The sequence below is a fragment of the Hypanus sabinus genome, chromosome 12 (assembly GCF_030144855.1).
Source record: "Hypanus sabinus isolate sHypSab1 chromosome 12, sHypSab1.hap1, whole genome shotgun sequence".
Classification (NCBI taxonomy): Eukaryota; Metazoa; Chordata; class Chondrichthyes; order Myliobatiformes; family Dasyatidae; genus Hypanus; species Hypanus sabinus.
In genome coordinates, this window is record NC_082717.1 from 21,555,152 (window position 1) to 21,572,722 (window position 17,571).

At 40.2% G+C, this 17,571-nt stretch overlaps 1 protein-coding gene across 3 annotated transcripts in view; it reads left to right on the forward strand.

Moving 5' to 3' along the window:
- ndufaf7 (NADH:ubiquinone oxidoreductase complex assembly factor 7) overlaps positions 1-17,571 on the forward strand; it is a 36,862-nt gene that overhangs the window by 1,783 nt on the left and 17,508 nt on the right. For 2 of the 3 annotated variants that reach the window (XM_059985654.1, XM_059985652.1), the window contains exons 4-8: positions 3,095-3,205; positions 10,167-10,380; positions 10,867-10,925; positions 11,667-11,780; positions 12,575-12,718. In XM_059985654.1, the coding sequence (XP_059841637.1) occupies positions 3,095-3,205; positions 10,167-10,380; positions 10,867-10,925; positions 11,667-11,780; positions 12,575-12,718 (642 nt within the window). The remainder of the gene's footprint in view (positions 1-3,094; positions 3,206-10,166; positions 10,381-10,866; positions 10,926-11,666; positions 11,781-12,574; positions 12,719-17,571) is intronic. The other variant, XM_059985653.1, reaches the window with a different exon arrangement.

Genomic DNA, 17,571 nt, shown 5'->3' on the forward strand with positions numbered 1-17,571 from the left:
GTAGGTAGTTCAAGACTCATTTCCTTAGCCTCCATCATTTTCACCATAATAAAAATCTAATGAGAAATATTAAAAATCTCTCCCATTTCCTTTGGTTCCACACAGAGAAAAACATGCTGATGTTTAAAAGGACCTGTTTCTCTTCCTCGCAACCCTTTACTCCAATGTGCCTGTAGAATCTCCTGTGATTTTTTTTTTTGTCTCAGCTTATTTGCCAAATTCTTCTCATAACCTCTTTTAATGTGCCTAACTCTTCTTCAATGCTGTCCTACATTTCTTGTAGTCTTCAAGAGATTCATGAGTTCCCACTTGGCAGATGCTTCTTTCCCTGCTAACAGTCTTGTTCAATCATCCTCTGCAAGATCTTGCCTAGTGCTTTGAAATTTGCTCTGCCCCAATTCAGGACCCTAACCCATGAACCAGTTGCATCCTTTGCCTTAGCTATTAGAATTGTGGTCACTGGTCCGAAGGTGCTCGCTGACAGACATTTCTGCCACTTGCCCTATCTCATTCCCCAGGAGAAGGTCACATACTCTCTAGAAGGACCTTCCGCATGTTGATAAAGAAGGTTTTCTTGAATGCATTTTGCAAGTTCCACTCTGTCCAAGCCTTTTACACTATGATTGGCCTCATCTATATTACAAAAGTTAAAATCTCCTGTTAATGCTACCCTGTTACTTATTTTTTTTGTTTTAGCAATACCACACCCTTCCAGCCCTTCGAGCCATGATACCCCAGCAACCCCCGACATTCCCGATTAGCCTAATCATGGGATAATTTCCAATGACCAATTAAACTACCTGGTATGCCTTTGGTCTGTGGGAGGAAACTGGAACCTCCGGGGAAAACCCACGCATTCCATGGAGTGGACGCACTGAGATTACTTAGAGCCAGCGCTGGGATTGAGCTTTGAACTCTGATGCCCCAAGCTGTAATAACCTTACACTAACTGCTATGCTACCATGACTGTAATCTCCACATATCTGCTACTCCAATTCTCATTGACTATTGGGAGGCCTACAGAACAATCCTGTCAGAAGGAGTATCTCCTTCTCGTTTCTAAGTTCTAACCATATAGTCGCACTGGATGATACCCCGAGGTTATCCTCTGTTAGAAACATTGTTATGTTCTCTTCCCCCAAGGAGGCAACTCTTTGTATTCTCTTACTCCACCTCTGTCACATCTGTAGAATCTTTATTTTGAAATAGTGAGCTGTACTTTTTTTCTGACCTGCTTCTGTTACGGGTATGAGATTCCAGTCCCCAGAGTCAATCCATGCCTGTCCATCCACCTTGCCCATAAGCCTCTTGCATTAAAATAAATGCAATGTAAAGCCAGTGGTTCTTCCTTTCCCCTTGCTGTGCTCCTGTCTATGTTGACGACAAATCTGGCTCTCATTAGCTATAATATTATGCCCTGATCTCTCATCAGCAATGACATTTGATTACAACTTGACTACTGTCCAGTTTCAAGTGCTACACGTTTTAGGAAGATGTAAGTGGCTGGTGATGATGTAAACAGATTTAAATTGTGACAGAAGTAGACAAAGGAACCAAGAGGGCACAGAATGATGGTGATTGGTAAAGCAGCCAAAAGTCAATGAAAAGAAAACTTTTGTATACAGTGAATAGTTGGGGTAGTAGTGGAGACAGATTCAATTATAGTGTTCAAAAGGCAGCTGAAGAAATATCTGAAAGGAATTTCGAGGGCTAAAGGGAGAGGACAGGTGAGTGGGTTTGTTCTAAGATAGACCTGGATGAACTTGAATGAATGTTTTAATTTTTCTATGATTCTTTAATGTCTGGAATATTATATTACTTTAATAACTAGTTACATCTAATTGTTGTTTATTTAGAGATACAGCATAACAGGGTTTTCCGGGCTAATGAGCCTGCACCACCTCATTACACCCATGTGACCCATTAACCTCCTGACCTGCCCGTCTTTGGAATGTGGGAGGAAACTGGGGTCTCGGGAGGAAAGCCACGCAAGCTCAGAAAGAAAGTGCAAATTCCTTATTGGCAATGGCGGAATTGAACCTGTAACGGTAACCGCTATGCTACCATGCCAGTCGTCTTCATTATGTGATCCTGATGTGGCCTTCTCTATATTGATGAGATCCATCACTCCATTGGTGAAAACTGAACTTCTCGGTGGCCACGCATTTTATTTCTGATTCCCTTTCTGACACGTCGGACCATGGCCTCCTCTTGTGCCAGATGAGGCTACCCTCAGGGTGGAAGAGCAGTGCCTTATATTCAGTCTGGGCAGCCTCCAGCATGAACAGTGATTTCTCCGTATGATTTTTTAAAAATCCCTCCTCTTCCCCTCTTTTATTCCTCACTAGCCAGCCTCTTCTCACCTACCCATCACCTCCCCCGGGTTCCCCCCCCCGTCCCGTCCTTTCCTTTCTCCTTTGGTCCACTCTCCACTCCTATCAGATTCCTTCCTTTCCATTCCTTTTTTCATTTCCATAGGTGTTGTCTGATCTGCTGAGTTCCTTTAGCATTTTGTGTAGGCTGCTTTCGATTTCCAGCGTCTGCAGAATATCTCACGTTTATCATCTTCATTCAGTGTCCTCTTGGTCCCTTTATCTATTCGTGTCACAATTTATCAGATCACCTCACCATTTGGAAGTGCTTTCTGCTGTAAGTGAAAGCTCTATTTCCACATTAAAGATGTGAGCACAAGCACCTAGGCTGATGTTCTAGTGTGACACTATACTGTCAAAATGAAGCTTTAAACAGAGACTTTGTCTTCTCACTCTGGTCTTTGGTACTGTTTTAATGTAGAGCAGGAGTGTTATTTAGATAACGTGGCCAACATGGCCCATTTACTTTGGACAACATTAATAAAAGAGCTTATCAGATTAACATCATTACTGCTGTCAATATTCTTAGTGGCTTCCATGTTTCCTACCATGAATCAGTAATGTAAATTTTATAGGCTGTAAAGTGCTTAAAGATATTTTAAAAAGTAGCTATGTGAATAAAATCTTTTAAACTATTCAGTTCATAATTTAAGTGCATGGATTTCAAAACTTAAATTTCAGAATAATGTTTTTTTTCCCCATCCTTCTCCTGGTTCTCCAAGCTACTTGGAATTTGGTGCGTGAGTGAGTGGATGGCTGCTGGTAAACCTAAGGCATTTCATCTGGTAGAACTTGGGCCTGGCAGGGGTACTTTAGTAAGTGATGTTCTAAGGGTAAGTTATTAACCATTTCTTAATTCATTTTGTTTGTGTGTGAATGTACGAACACTAGAACCGACCTGACAATGAGGAAAATTGCCTGAGTAACTTGCGTTCACAAAAAGCAGGACATGACCAATCTGCAAATTATTACCCAGCTTATTCTCATTCATCATGTAGAAATGGAACATGCTGGGTCTAGGCCAAAAGGTGTATTCTAATCTCCCAATAACCTGCATGCCAATTTCTATTTTAGGTTCCATGAGGACTGCTTGGCTCTAAACATTGTCAAAATGCTAGGGGCACAAGAGACACTGCAGATGCTGGAATGAAATCAAATCAAATCATGTTTAATTATCATTTAAACTATACATAGATAAAGCTGAATGAGACAGCGTTCCTCTGGGGCCAAGGTGCAAAGCATTCAAAATAGAAAGCAAACATTCAAAGTAGTGAGTAACATAATTCAAAATAGCCAGCAAGGAAGCATATTCACTTTAAAGTAAAACATGTATATAGTCCAAAACGCTGAGCGACGGTGTTTGGCAATGGACGATGCAGTCTCCGGGCAGTGTGCAGATGCACACAATCCACCCTGTCATTCCACCTCTCAGATCCAGGAGGTCGGATCCAACAGGAGGGGCCAGTGTAGATGCCGTGCTGTAACGTTTCTACATCTCCTCAACTGGTCTGCAGCAGCAGGCAAGTCTGAGGCTTGGGGCTTTAGTCCTCCATAGAGTCTGAGGCAATCTCCCGCAGTTATACTGCACCAACTTCAAAATCTTGAGAGTGAGAGATCTTGACACAAGGACAAAATTTTGATTTCACGATGGATTTCCTGGAAGTTAACTAGCATCAGGAGGAGAACACCGAGTATTTAGTTATGCTACAGTTTAGCTGTGTGAGCTACTCAGAACAGTATCCGAGACCCAACCACCTCCAGCTACCTCTTCCTTCTGTCATAAGGTTAGAAGTAGAGATCTTTGCTGATATTCACAACTGCTCAGCAACTGAAACACATCAAGCCTACATGTGACAGGACCTTGACAGCGTTCAGCTATGAGCAGAAAAGTGTCAAGGAACACTCCTACCATGCAGATAACAACCACTGATCATCTCGGATAAGAGAGTCTGACCATTTAACTTTATGATACGGTGGCATTACCTCACTGTCACCTTCACCATCAAATTTCTGGGAACCATTAACCAGAAATTTCACTGGCCCAATCACATAAACATTCTGACTACAAAGTAAGTTTTATTTTCGGAGTACTTGTATGTCCCCACATACAACCCTGAGATTCATTTTCCTGTGGGCATACTCAGCAAATTCACAGGTTAGGAACTATAGCAGGATCAATGAAAGATCAAGTAGAGTATAAGACAACAAACAGTGCAGATATAAATAAATAGCGGTAAATAACGAGAATATGAAATAACAAGATATTCCTGAAAGAGAGATTATTGGGTGTGAGAACATCTCAATGGATGGGCAAGTGAGTGTAGTTATCTTCTTTTGTTCAAGAGCCTGATGGTTGAGGGGTAGGAACTGTTCTTGAACCTGGTCATGTGAGACCTGAGGCACCTGTACCTTCTACCTGATGGCAGCAGTGAGAAAAGAGCATGGCCTGGGTGGCGAGGATATCTGATGATGGATGCTGCTGTTCTGCGACAGCATTTTATGTAGCTATGCTCAGTAGTTATGAGGGCTTTATCCATGGCATACTGGGCTGAATCCACTGCCTTTTGTACGATTTTCTGTCGAAAGGCATTAGCGTTCCCATACCAGGCTGTAATGCAGTCAGTCAATATACTTTCCACTTCGTATCTATAGAAGCTTGTCAACATTTGTGATGTCATGCCAAATCTCTGCAGACTCCTAAGGAAGCAGAGGTGCTGACGTGCTTTCTTTGGAATTGCACTTGCATGCTGTGTCCTGGACAGATCCTTTGAAATAGTAACACCCAGGAATTATGTACTTAAATGAAAAACGAGACAAATTAGAGCACTATCAATACTACTACAGCACTATAAAATCTGTATTGGTTTCTAATAATTAGCGACAGAGGACATACATAGTACGCTGTCATGATCTTTTGATTGTAAACGAACAAAATCAGTGCAGACATCTGCTGCAGGTAATGGACTGCGTTCACTGCCTTCCTGCATGAAGTGGTGTTGTAATCCAACAATAAATTTCCTAGCATGCTGGCTTATAATATGATCTAGTAGTGTATTTTTTTAGGCTAGTGTCAAATCTTTTTGTGGCATTTTGGGTCTGAAATTTTTAAAAGCCAAAACTTATTAAAAAAAAAGCGATCAAAAATCACTTTTTGAATCTGCATCCATCAGCCCAAATGCATAATATCACACAATTACATGAAACTGATGCTATTTAGAAACTGTTTACTCTAAGCACAGTGTATGAAGGCCTCGCAAGCACACAAAACAGATTCTAGTTGGAAACTGTTCGGCAGCAGTCTCTTGTTCCAATTAAGCAGTATCGTGTCCCAAAAATATGAAGCGAGTTCCAGTCATTTTCTCAGTTAATTTTTGTTCCTTAGGAGTTGTCTCAAATAAGTGGCTGCCTGATTAACCAACAGCACAATGAACTGTGATTCACTGAATTTCCTTTATTCCTTTGGAATCTGCATAAATTCAGGTGACAAATTATTTTCCAAGTTTGATTTTACAGTTTATATTCTAGAATAGTATAAAATTTGTTTCTCTGAAAGAAAAGACACACAAGATTTTTTTTCATATGGGGCTGGTAAAATCCAACACTGTTGATAAAATTATAAGCATCATGGAAAGTCATAGCAGTTGGGTCTTTGGAATGGAGTATTGCTCTGTGACTCAGAAATGAAGGGGGAGAAGAGGCACATTGTTGTAACAGGGGAATCATTGGTTCGGGGAACAGAAAGGAGGTTCTGTGGGGGAGAACAAAATTCTCAGATAGTATGTTGCCTCCCGGGTGCCTGGGTCCAGGGCATCTCGGATCGAGTCTGCAGCATTCTTCAAAGAGAGGATAAACAGCCAGAGGTCATGGTCCATGTAGGTACCAATGGCATGGGTAGGATGAATGGTGAGGTTCTGCCAAGGGAGTTAAGGGATTTGGGTGCTAAGTTAGAGGGCAAGACCTCCAGGGTTATAATCTCAGGATTGCTACCCGTGCCACATGCTAGTGAGGCCAGAACTAGGAAGATCATATAGTTTAATATGTGGCAAAGGAGTTGGTGTAGGAGGGAGGGCATAAGATTCTAAATCATTGAGCTCCTTTCAAGGGAAGGTGGGACCTGTACAGATGAAATGGTTTGCATGAGAACTAGACGGGGATTAATATCCTAGTGGGAAGGATTGTTAATGCTGCACTATGGGGTTTAAACTAAATTTGCAGGGGGGTGGGAACCGGAGTACCAGAACAGTTAGTGAAGAGGTTGCAGAGACAGATGTTGGTAAGACTGCAGACAAATTCAGAAATCAACACGAGTAGTATCATAGGAAAGCTGGATGAGCTCAGGGCATGGTGCAATGCCTGAAATTATGACATTGTAGCTATTAGTGAGAATTGGTTGCAGGAGCAACAACACTGACAGTTCAATATTCTGGAGTTCCATTGTTTCAGATGTGACAGCGTGAGGGATTAAAAGGAGGAGGGATGGCATTACTACTCAGGGAAAATGTCATGGCAATGTTCTGTTGGGACAAACTGGAGAACTCGTCTAGTGAGGTGATATGGGTGGAACTGAGAAATAAGGAAGGTATGAGCATATTAATGGGGCTATATCACAGACCACCTAGCAGTCAGGGATTTAGAAGAACAAATTTGTAAAGAAATCACAGACGGTTGCCAGAAGCACAAGGTTGTTATAGTAGGTGATTTTAACTTTCCATATGTGGACTGGAACCCCCATACTGTAAAAGGACTAGATGGCATAGTTTGTCAAATGTGTTCAAGAAGGTTTCCTTCGTCAGTATGGAGAAGTCCCAACAAGCATGCAGTACTGGATTTGCTATTAGAGAATGAGACAGGGCAGGAGACAGAAGTTTGTGTAGGGGAACTCTTTGCATCCAGTGACCACAATGCCATTAGTTTCAAAGTAAATATGCAACAAGATGGGTTTGGTCTGTGGGTTGAGATTCTAAACGAGAGAAAGTTAATGCTATCAGAAATGATTTGGCAAGAGTGGGTTGGTACAGGCTGTTTTATGGCAAAGGTGTATTTGGTAAGTGAGAGGCCTTCAAAAGTGAACCCCATACCCTTTGCAGCCCTGGCTAATTAAGAACCTATCTATCTCTGCCTTAAATACACCCAATGACTTGGCCTCCACAGCCGCTCATGGCAACAAATTCCATAGATTTACCACCCTCTGACTAAAGTATTTCTCCGCATCTTGGTTCTAAATGGACGTCCTTCAATCCTGAAATTGTGCCTTCTTGTCCTAGAATCTCCTACCCATGGGAAATAACTTAGCCATATCTAATCTGTTCAGTCCTTTTAACATACAGAATGTTTCTATGAGATCCCCCCTCGTTCTCCTGAACTATAGGGAATACAGCCCAAGAGCTGCCAGATGTTCCTCATATGGTAACCCTTTCATTCCTAAATACAGGTCCATAATTCATTGAAAGTGGTGTCACAGGTAGGTACAGCCATAAAGAGAGCGTTTGGCACATTGGCCTTCATAAATAAGTGTATTGAGTATAGGGGACGGGATGTTATGTTGAAGTTATACAAGACGTTGGTGAGGCCCAATTTGGAGTATTGTGTGCAGTTTTGGTCACCTGCCTACAGGAAAGATGTAAACAAGGCTGAAAGGCTACAGAGAAAATTTATAGGGATGTTGTCAGGTATGGAGGACCTGAGTTATAAGAAAAGATTGAATAAGTTAGAACTTTATTCTGTAGAATGTAGAAGATTGAGAGGAGATTTGATAGGTGTATAAAAAAAATTATGAGTGGTATAGATAGGGTAAGTGCAAGCAGGCTTTTTCCACTGAGGTTGGGTGGGACTACAACCTGAGTTCATGGGTTAAGGGTGAAAGGTGAGAATTTTAAGGGGCACGTGAGGGAAACTTCTTCGCTTCGAGGGTCATGAGAGTGTGGAATGAGCTGCCAGCACAAGTGGTGCAGGTGAGCTTGATTTCAATGTTTAAGAGACGTTTGGGTAGATACACGGATGGCAGGAGTATGGAGGTCTATGGTTCTGGTGTAGGTTGATGGGAGCAAGCAGCTTAAATAGTTTCAGCATGGGCTAGATGTGGTGTAGGGCCTGTTTCTGTGCCATACTTCTGACTCCATGACTTCTCTATGACTCTCTTTTTGCATATTAGGGGAATTAAGGGTTATGGTGAAAAGGCAGGTAGGTGGAGATGAGTCCATGCCCAGATCAGCCATGCTCTTATTGAATGGCAGAGCAGGCTCAATGGGCCAGATGGCTGACTCCTGCTCCTGATTCTGATGTTCTTATGACATTGAAATTCTTAAGCAAACAGATAGACAGAATGTCATGAACTGATACTGCCCTTCAGTTATCTCAAAGAAAAATTGTTCAATTCACATCAAACATTCTCAACCCTGAATTACCATGTTATCGTATTTGATTATGCTTTCATTTGCTTTAGTTCACCATCAGCACTCCATGATGACATCACATACGTTGCCCGATCTGTCCAGTTAATGCTTCTCAGCATGCTTCATCTTGTAGTGATTCTTAATGGTTGCAGTTACCAAGAGAACGAATGGATATCAGCAAATAATTTTCTATACCCTGTGCAAATTAAGGAGTTTGTTGACCCTGGTGAAATCACAAAGGATTTCCATGTTTTGTGAGAATACAGGCATTGTGGAGTCAGACACAGCTGTACGGCACAGAAAAGGATCTGTCAGCCTACCATGTCCATGTCAACTTTACTGCCTGTCTATACTAATTCCATTTGCCCACATTGGATCTATGTTCTTCTATATTTTATTTATGTATTTATTTAAGTGCCTTGTCTAAACGTCTCTTAAATGTAGTTATTGTACTTGAATACTTGACTCCACTATCTCATATGACGTGTGTGTGTGTAAAATTAAAACAAAACTGCTTTTCCTTTAGAAGTCTTTCTTCTCACCTTACCCATGTGCTCTAGTTTTTCATATCGCTGCCATGGGGTGCGAGTGGAATTTCTGACTATCTGCCCCTCTCACTTTCATACATACATCTACCTACTCACTTTCAAGGACTCTTCATCTCACTTTCTCAATACTTATTGCTTATTTATTATAATTTCTTTTGTTTTGTAAATACAGTTTCAGTCTTTTGCACACTGGTTGAACACCCAAGTTGATGCGGTCTTTCATTGATTATGTTATGATTATTATTCTATTATGTCTTTATTTAGTATGTCCGCAAGAAAATGAATCTCTGGGTTGTATGTGGTGTCATATATGTACTTAAATAATAAATTTATTTTAAACTTGGAACTTTATTTATGCCTCTTATAATTTCATATAACTCTATTAGATTATTGCTGAGTTTTCTTTGATCCACAGTTAACCAATTTCATTCTAAAACTAAAGACCTCCAATCAAGGCAACATCCAGGGGAATGTCCTCTGTATTCTGTCCGGTGTGGTGATCTGAACTATGCATTAATGTGGAATAACTAGTAACTTGTAGGCACATAATGTCCCAACTTTTATACATAGTGTCATATGCCTTCTTCACTGTTCCCCCCCCCCTCATTGTCACCACTTAAGGAAACTATATTTGAAACAAGAAACAATAATAGGTTAAACGATGAAGATTAAAAATCGAAGAATGGAATCTATATTATAAAAGAGCAATGTCAGCCTTGGGTGTGTAACGCCATCTTGTACAGCATGTCAAGCATTTTAAACTGCCTTTTTTTTTTCTAATCAAACTCTTCCTCAACTGCACCAAATTTAATAGTTAATACTTGTTTGTATTTTTTCCTTTTGGTGGAAATTAGGTCTTCAGCCAACTCAGTTCGGTGTTGAGGACATGCGAGATTTCCATACACTTGGTTGAAGTGAGTCCAAAGCTCAGTGAAACTCAAGCACAGATTTTAACTGAAGGGGAGCACAGCTTATTACATGATCCCAGTGCTGAAGTTTATAAGGCAGGAGTTACCAAGACAGGGCTTCCAATTGCCTGGTACAAGGATTTACAGGATGTACCAAAAGGTGAGATTATCTCCTCCTGAACTGAGAAGGGAAATCTAAGAAAAGGCTAAAATAGAAAGTCGCATTGTGATAGAAGGCAGGAGGCATGTTGCAGGAAGTGTAACATTAATATAACTTATTGAGTGGGACATTCCTTAAACAAAAGCTTTTTTTTTGCTAATTTGGTTTCAGTTCTGCTTTTTTTGAGTTTTAGATTTTAGTGTGAAATGCACCCTAATTCTTTATAAAATTGTTTGTTCAGGCCTCAGTTGTTGCTTATTCTAATTACTTCTAACCCTGTTTAGTTGATTACTCAAATGGAATTTGTGTACCCAATTTTCCAACATAATTGTGCCATATTTCTTTGAACTTCGTGTATCATTACCTGGAATGGAAGATGTGCAAAAGATGTGTTTAGTTGTAATTAGATACTTTAAATTTAATTTTCAACCATTTCACAACTGGAATGATCACAATAACTTTTACAAATCACATTTCCATTTTCAGGTTTTGGCTTTTATCTTGCACATGAATTCTTTGATGTGCTTCCAATCCACAAGTTTCAGGTAAACCGAGCAGTTTTGTTTTGCAATGTCTGTTTCTCTTTTCGTTCCTCTTGATCTGTTTTGCCACAGGGCATGCAAATAGACCAGTTAAACAGTTAATAAACACAAAATCGATGTGTTGGAACATTCATCTTGAAAATGAAAGGAGCCTATTTTCTCCTCCTAACTATTCGATGCCAATCTTAGTATGAGACTGATCTTATTCTTTATAAGATAGATCCAGCAGATAGGATTAAGGAGAATCCAAAGAGGTTTAATAGCTATATTCAGAGTAAAAAGGAATTTGGAGAGAAAGCGGTTGCCGTTAAATATCAGCAGGGCTACCTTCGTCTCAAACTGCAGGAGATGGGTTGGATATTCAACTAATATTTCTCCTTTTCTCCTAAGAGAAAATCATGGTCGTTTAAGAGATAAGGGAAATGAGTAGAGATGTTTTGGAAAATATTCAAATTACCAGATATAAGATTCTAACAGCTTTATAGCAAATTAAGATGGATAAATCCAAAGGGCCTGACCAAGAGCATTCTCGGCTTTTGTGGGAGACGAGGAAATTGCGAAGGTCCTTGCAGGGATATTTGCTTCATCATTAGCAATTGGTAAAGTTTCCAAAGTTCGGAAGGTGACTTACTCTGCTCATATGGTCTGATATAACATTATCTTATTGATATGAAATAAAATATGGTTAGTATAGTTGTTTTTTTTTTAACTGGTCATTTTGATTTTATGTTGTTAACTTTACAGAAAACCAAGCAGGGATGGCGTGAAATACTGATTGACATTGAACCACATTCACCAGAAAAGCTTCGGTTTGTCCTGGCACCCTCTGCCACTTTTGCTTCAAAAACGTTAATTCAGGTGAATTTTAAATTGTATTGCTGCAATGAATTTAGTTTAGATTTTTTAAAATACGGGGGGGAGAATACCCTCTGCTTTACTTTCCCCAAAGTTGGGCAAAATAGTGGGGAGAGCCTGTTGGAAATTCCCTGTACAAGATTTTAAAATAAACGATGAGGTGCAGTGTAATAGCTTCATAATATCACACAGGAAGACAAAAGAAGTGAAAATCTAACCAACTTTGTTTTGTATCTGCTTATTTAATGTGGCTAAATGCAAAATTGCAATTCAGCATTTTCTTTATTTGAGAGTTCTTTATTCAGAGTTGTCACATTTGTAGAGGAGGCCACATTAGTCCTCTGGATTGCGTGCTATTTCAACTCTCGTTCCTATTCTCATTCCCACTTTCGCATCAGCACACAACTGACGCTAGTTAGAATCCATTCGGCAACAGTCCCTCTCCCACTTATGCGACATAGTGTCCCAAATAAATGAAGGGAATTCCGGCTGTTTTCTTGATTAATGTTTGTTCTTTAAGAGTTGTCCTAAATAAGTGGCTGCCCCAATTAACTGACGGCCTAATTAGCCAGAATTCACTTTATAATACAGGTTACCGAACTCTTTTAATTTCTCGTGTCATTGCATGGGGCAATCAATTATACAATTTTGATCAATTGTATCTAATTGGTATTTTCAATAGATGGATTTATAATTTTTTAAAATTATGCCTTAGAAGTTAAATGTGGTTTTACTACTTGGTGTATTTTACTTTTGCTGTTTATTTCAATAGTTGAAGTCTTTAACTTTTCAAACAGATGGATGATAAACGAAACCACCTGGAGATCTGCCCTGAGGCTGGTGTCATCATCCATAGCCTAGCTAGTCGAATTGTTGAAGATGGTGGAGCAGCACTAATAGCTGACTATGGCCATAACGGAACAAAGACAGACACATTTAGAGTAAGTTTAGTGAAGCATCTTCTTAGTAGGTCTTGAGTGTGGTTCTCCCATTTAATTATCCCTAGATATTTGACAATGCTTTTTGCTAGTCTGAATAATAATACTGTAAGCAATTTTGAGTTGTGTGTTTTATCACATTCTGACATTGTTTCTAGAGATTTCAAACAAAAACAGAGAATTAAATTAATCTTATGCTCAGCGCTACTGTTCATCTGCATGTTTTTAAACATCACCTTTGAGAGGAATCAGTGATAATTACCAAAGAATTTTTGGAACATAGGATTATGATCTAAATGATCAGCATACCAGCACAGAATTCTGGTCAAAGCTCATTAAATAGTATTCAAATAATTTTTAAACAATACAGAAGCTACTTTGATACAGATAATTTTAAAATAATTTAAGGTGATTAAATGTAAGCCTGAACACAACATATTATACATACAGTCAGCCCTCCTTATCCGCAGGGGATTGGTTCTGGGACCCCCCGCAGATACTAAAAAACACGGATGCTCAAGTCCCTTATTTAACCTATCTCAGTGCGGTGGACTTTAGGACCCGGCGGAGCTCCGGACCTTATTTAACCTGTTATACTGTAATGTTTAGGGAATAATGACAGGAAAAAAATGTCTGTACATGCTCAAACAACAAGTGCTGGAGAGAGAACTTCGGGGTTTTCCTGATCCGTGGTAGGTTGAATCCGTGCATGCGGAACTCAACTGTATTTAACTCACTGGATAAATTATGACTTAAGTTTTGATATATGGTATGTGAAATTCCCTTTAAAGTTAGTTTTATATATATAAAAAAGCAAGATTTCACGAAAAGCATCAAAATAACAACAAATTGTTTAGCTGAGGGATAAATGTTGTCCAAGACCAGGACAATATTTATCCTTCGCACAGTATCATGGGACCTTGACCTTCAAAGAATACAGATGGAATTATTCTTCAGGTCTTACTTGAATAGTAATCTGGCACCACTGCAGCAAGACTGCTGCTAAGATGTGTGTGCACACCTGTGTCTGCCAGTGTGTGTGTTCATGCATTCCTGACCTCCTTTGGCTGTGTCCTTTAAAATTAATATTTGCCTTCCGAAGGTAATTGTTTCCCCTCTGTTTGGCGGCTTAAGTTCTGAGCTGGCAGAAAATTACAACATGTTACCTTGGGGCTATGTTTCCTGTTTATTTCTTTAGATTCCCCAGATCCACTCTGTGGAAGGATTAATACTGATGCCTAGGTGAATGGTTTGTGATATGTCTTAAATATTTTAAAATGTATTTTAATCTTCATTTAGAGTGAAATTTCAAAGTAAATTTACTATCAAAGTACATATACACCACCCTAAACAACTGTGAATTCAAAGGTTACACGAGTGAATCTGCAGATGCCGGAAATAAATAAAAACACAAAATGCTGGCAGAACTCAGCAGGCCAGACAGCATCTATGAGGGGAGGTAGTGACGATGTTTCGAGCCGAAACCCTCCTGATGAAGTGTTTCGGCCCGAAACGTCGTCACTACCTCCCCCACCCCCACACCCCCACACCCCCATAGATGCTGTCTGGCCTGCTGAGTTGTGCCAGCATTTTGTGTTTCTAAACAACTGTGAGATTCATTTTCTTATGGGTGTAGTCAGTAAATCCAAGAAACATAATAGAATCGATGAAAGACAACGCCCAACAGGTCAAACAACAATCAGAATCAGATTTAATATCACTGACATATGTCATAAAATTTGTTAACTTTACAGCAGTAGTACAATGAAATACATGATAAATATAGGAAAAACTGAGTTACATTAAGTATATGTATGTTTATTAAATAGTTAAGTTAAAATAAATAATGCAAAATAACAGAAATAAAAATGTAGTCAGGTAGTGTTCAAGGGTTCAATGTCCATTTAGAAATTGACAGACCGAGGGGAAGAAGCTGTTCCTGAATTGCCAAGTGTGTGCCTTCACGCCTCTATGCCTCCTTCCGATGCTACCAATGAGAAGGGAGCAAGTCCTGGGTAGAGGGGGAATCCTTAATGATGGACATCACCTTCCTAAGGCACCGCTCTTTGAAAATGTCTTAGATACTCTGGAGGCTGGTACCCATGATGGAGCTGAGTAATTGTACAAGTTTCTGCAACTTGCTTCAATCTTGTGCAACAGTGCCCCCCGCCCCCCGCCCCCCCACCCATGTACCAGATGGTGATGCAGCCAGTCAGAATGCTCTTTGTGGTATATTTGTAGAAGTTTTCAAGTGTTTTAGTTGACAAACCAAATCGCCTCAAACTCCTAATGAAAGTCCATAACCAGCTCTTTGGTCGTAATGATGTTGAGTGCAAGGTTGTTACTGCAACACCGGTCATCTAACTGGTATATCTTGCTCCTGTACACCCTTTAGTCATCATCTGAAATTTTGCCAACAATGGTTGTATCATCAGTAAATTTATAGATGGCATTAGATCTATGCATAGCCACACAATCATGGGTGTAGAGAGAGTAGAGCTTGGGGGGGTGGGGAGGGGGTTAAGTACACGTCCCTGTAGAATGCCAGTGTTAATTGTCAGTGAGGTGGAGATGTTATTTCCAATCTGCACATATTGTGATCTTCTGGTTAGGAAGCAGAGGATCCAGTTGCAGGGGGAGGTACAGAGGCCTCGGTTCTGTAGCTTTTCGATCAGGACTGTAAGAATGATGCTGGTTAAATGCTGAGCTATAATCAATAAACAGCATCCTGACATGGGTATTTACATTGTCCCGGTGATCCAAAGCTGCGTGGAGAGCCATTGGGATTGCGCCTGCTTATAGACCTATTGTGGCAATAGGCACATTGCAGTGGGTCCAGGTCCTTTCTGAGACGGGTGTTGATTCTAGCCATGACCAGCCTCTCAAAGCATTTCATCCACATAGATGTGAATGCTACTGGATGATAACAATGTGCAATAGACAACAAACTGTGCAAATACAGAAGAAAAAAAGAAATACTAATAGTAAATAAATAAGCAATAAATATAGAGAACATGAGATGAAGGGTCCTTGAGAGTGAGTCTGGAGGTTATGGGAACAGTTTAGTGGTGGGGCGAGTGGAGTGGTTCAAGAGCCTGATGGTTGTGGGATAATAACTTTCCTGAACCTAGTGGTGTATGGGTTCTGAGGCTCCTATACCACCTTCCTGATAGCAGCAGTGAGAAGAGAGCATAACCTGGGTGGTAGGGTCCTTGATTAAAGCTGCTTTCCTGCAACAGCACTCTGTGTGGGTGTGCTCAATGGTGGGAGGGCTTTACTCAAGATGGACAGGACAGTATTACTTTTTGTAGGGTTTTCTGTTCAAGAGCAGTGGCGTTTTCATGCCAAGCCAAGATGCAACCGGTCAATATACTCTGCACATCTATAGGAGTTTGTCAAAGTTTCAGATGTCATGTGGAATCTTCAAAAACTTCTAAGGAAGTAGAGATGTAACTTGTCATAATTACAGTTACGAGCTGGGCCCGAGACAGATCCTCTGAAATGATAACTGAGGAATTTAAACCTGCTGACCCTCACCAGCTCGGTTCCCCAATGAGGACTGGCTCATGGACCTCTGGTTTCCTCCTGAAGTCAATAATCAGCTCCTTGATCTTGCTGACATTGAGTGAGAGGTTGTTGCTGATTTTCAGTCTCCTTGCTATAGGCTGATATGTCACCACTTTGATTACGCCACCAGCAGTGATGTCGTCAGCAAACTTAGTATGGTATTGGAGCTGCAATCAGCTTCACAGTCATAAATATGAAGTGAGTAGGCTGGACGGGTGGGAGGGTAGTTGCATAAAGAACATAGTCTTGTGGTGCATCTGTGCTGATGAAGATTGTGGAGTAGATGGTGTTGCAAATTCAAATTGACTTGAGGTCTGCAACTGAGGGGAACGAGAATCCAAATTCATGAGGTATTGAGGCTGAGGTCTTGAAGCTTATTAGTAATTATTATTAGTCTTGAGGAGACAATAGTATCAAATGCTGAGATGCAGTCGATAAAGAGCATACCGGTATATGCGTCTTTACTATCCAGATGTTCCAGGGTTGAGTGAAGAGCCAATGAAATGGCATCTGCTGGTGGCCTGTTTTGCCATGAGGCAAATTGGAGCGGATCCAAGTCACTTCTCAGGCAGGAGTTGATATGTTTCATCAACAACCTTCCATAGCACTTCATCACAGTGGATTTAAGTGCTACTGGACGATAGCCATCGAGGCAGATTGCTGTTTTCTTCTTGGACACTGGCATAATTGAAGCTTGTTTAGAGCAGGTGGATACCTCAGACTGTTGATGTCATGAAGTCTAACATAACAATGTCATTGTTATGTTTGACTAATTTTCCCTTTGACTTAGCCCATTTAGTTATTAAAATGTTTTGCAATACTCCCTCAGGCTAACTACAGTGTTTTCATTAGGCATTTCACTCATGAATGAAATCTGCTCTTGGCAATAGCTTTGTTTATCTTTTTATTTAAAAGAAGATTTGACCTACTTTTGCTTGGAGATTCCAATAATTGTTGATTTTTTTTTGAAAAAATGTTATTTACAAATTGCTTTAAAGTGGTAAGGATCATGAAAAAACTTATTAAAACATAGACTGGTAATTATTATTGTTTTTCATGGATGTAATGTTGAGACTTTACAAAGCACTGGTGAGGCATTACTTAGGGTATTGTGAGCAGTTTTGGGCTCCTTATCTTAGAAAGGATGTACTGAAACTAGAGAGGGTTCAAAGGATGTTCACAAAAATTATTCCAGGATTAAATGACTTGTCATATGAAGAGCACTTGATGACCTTGGGCCTGTATTCACTGGAATTTAGAAGAATGTGGGGTGACCTCACTGAAATCTA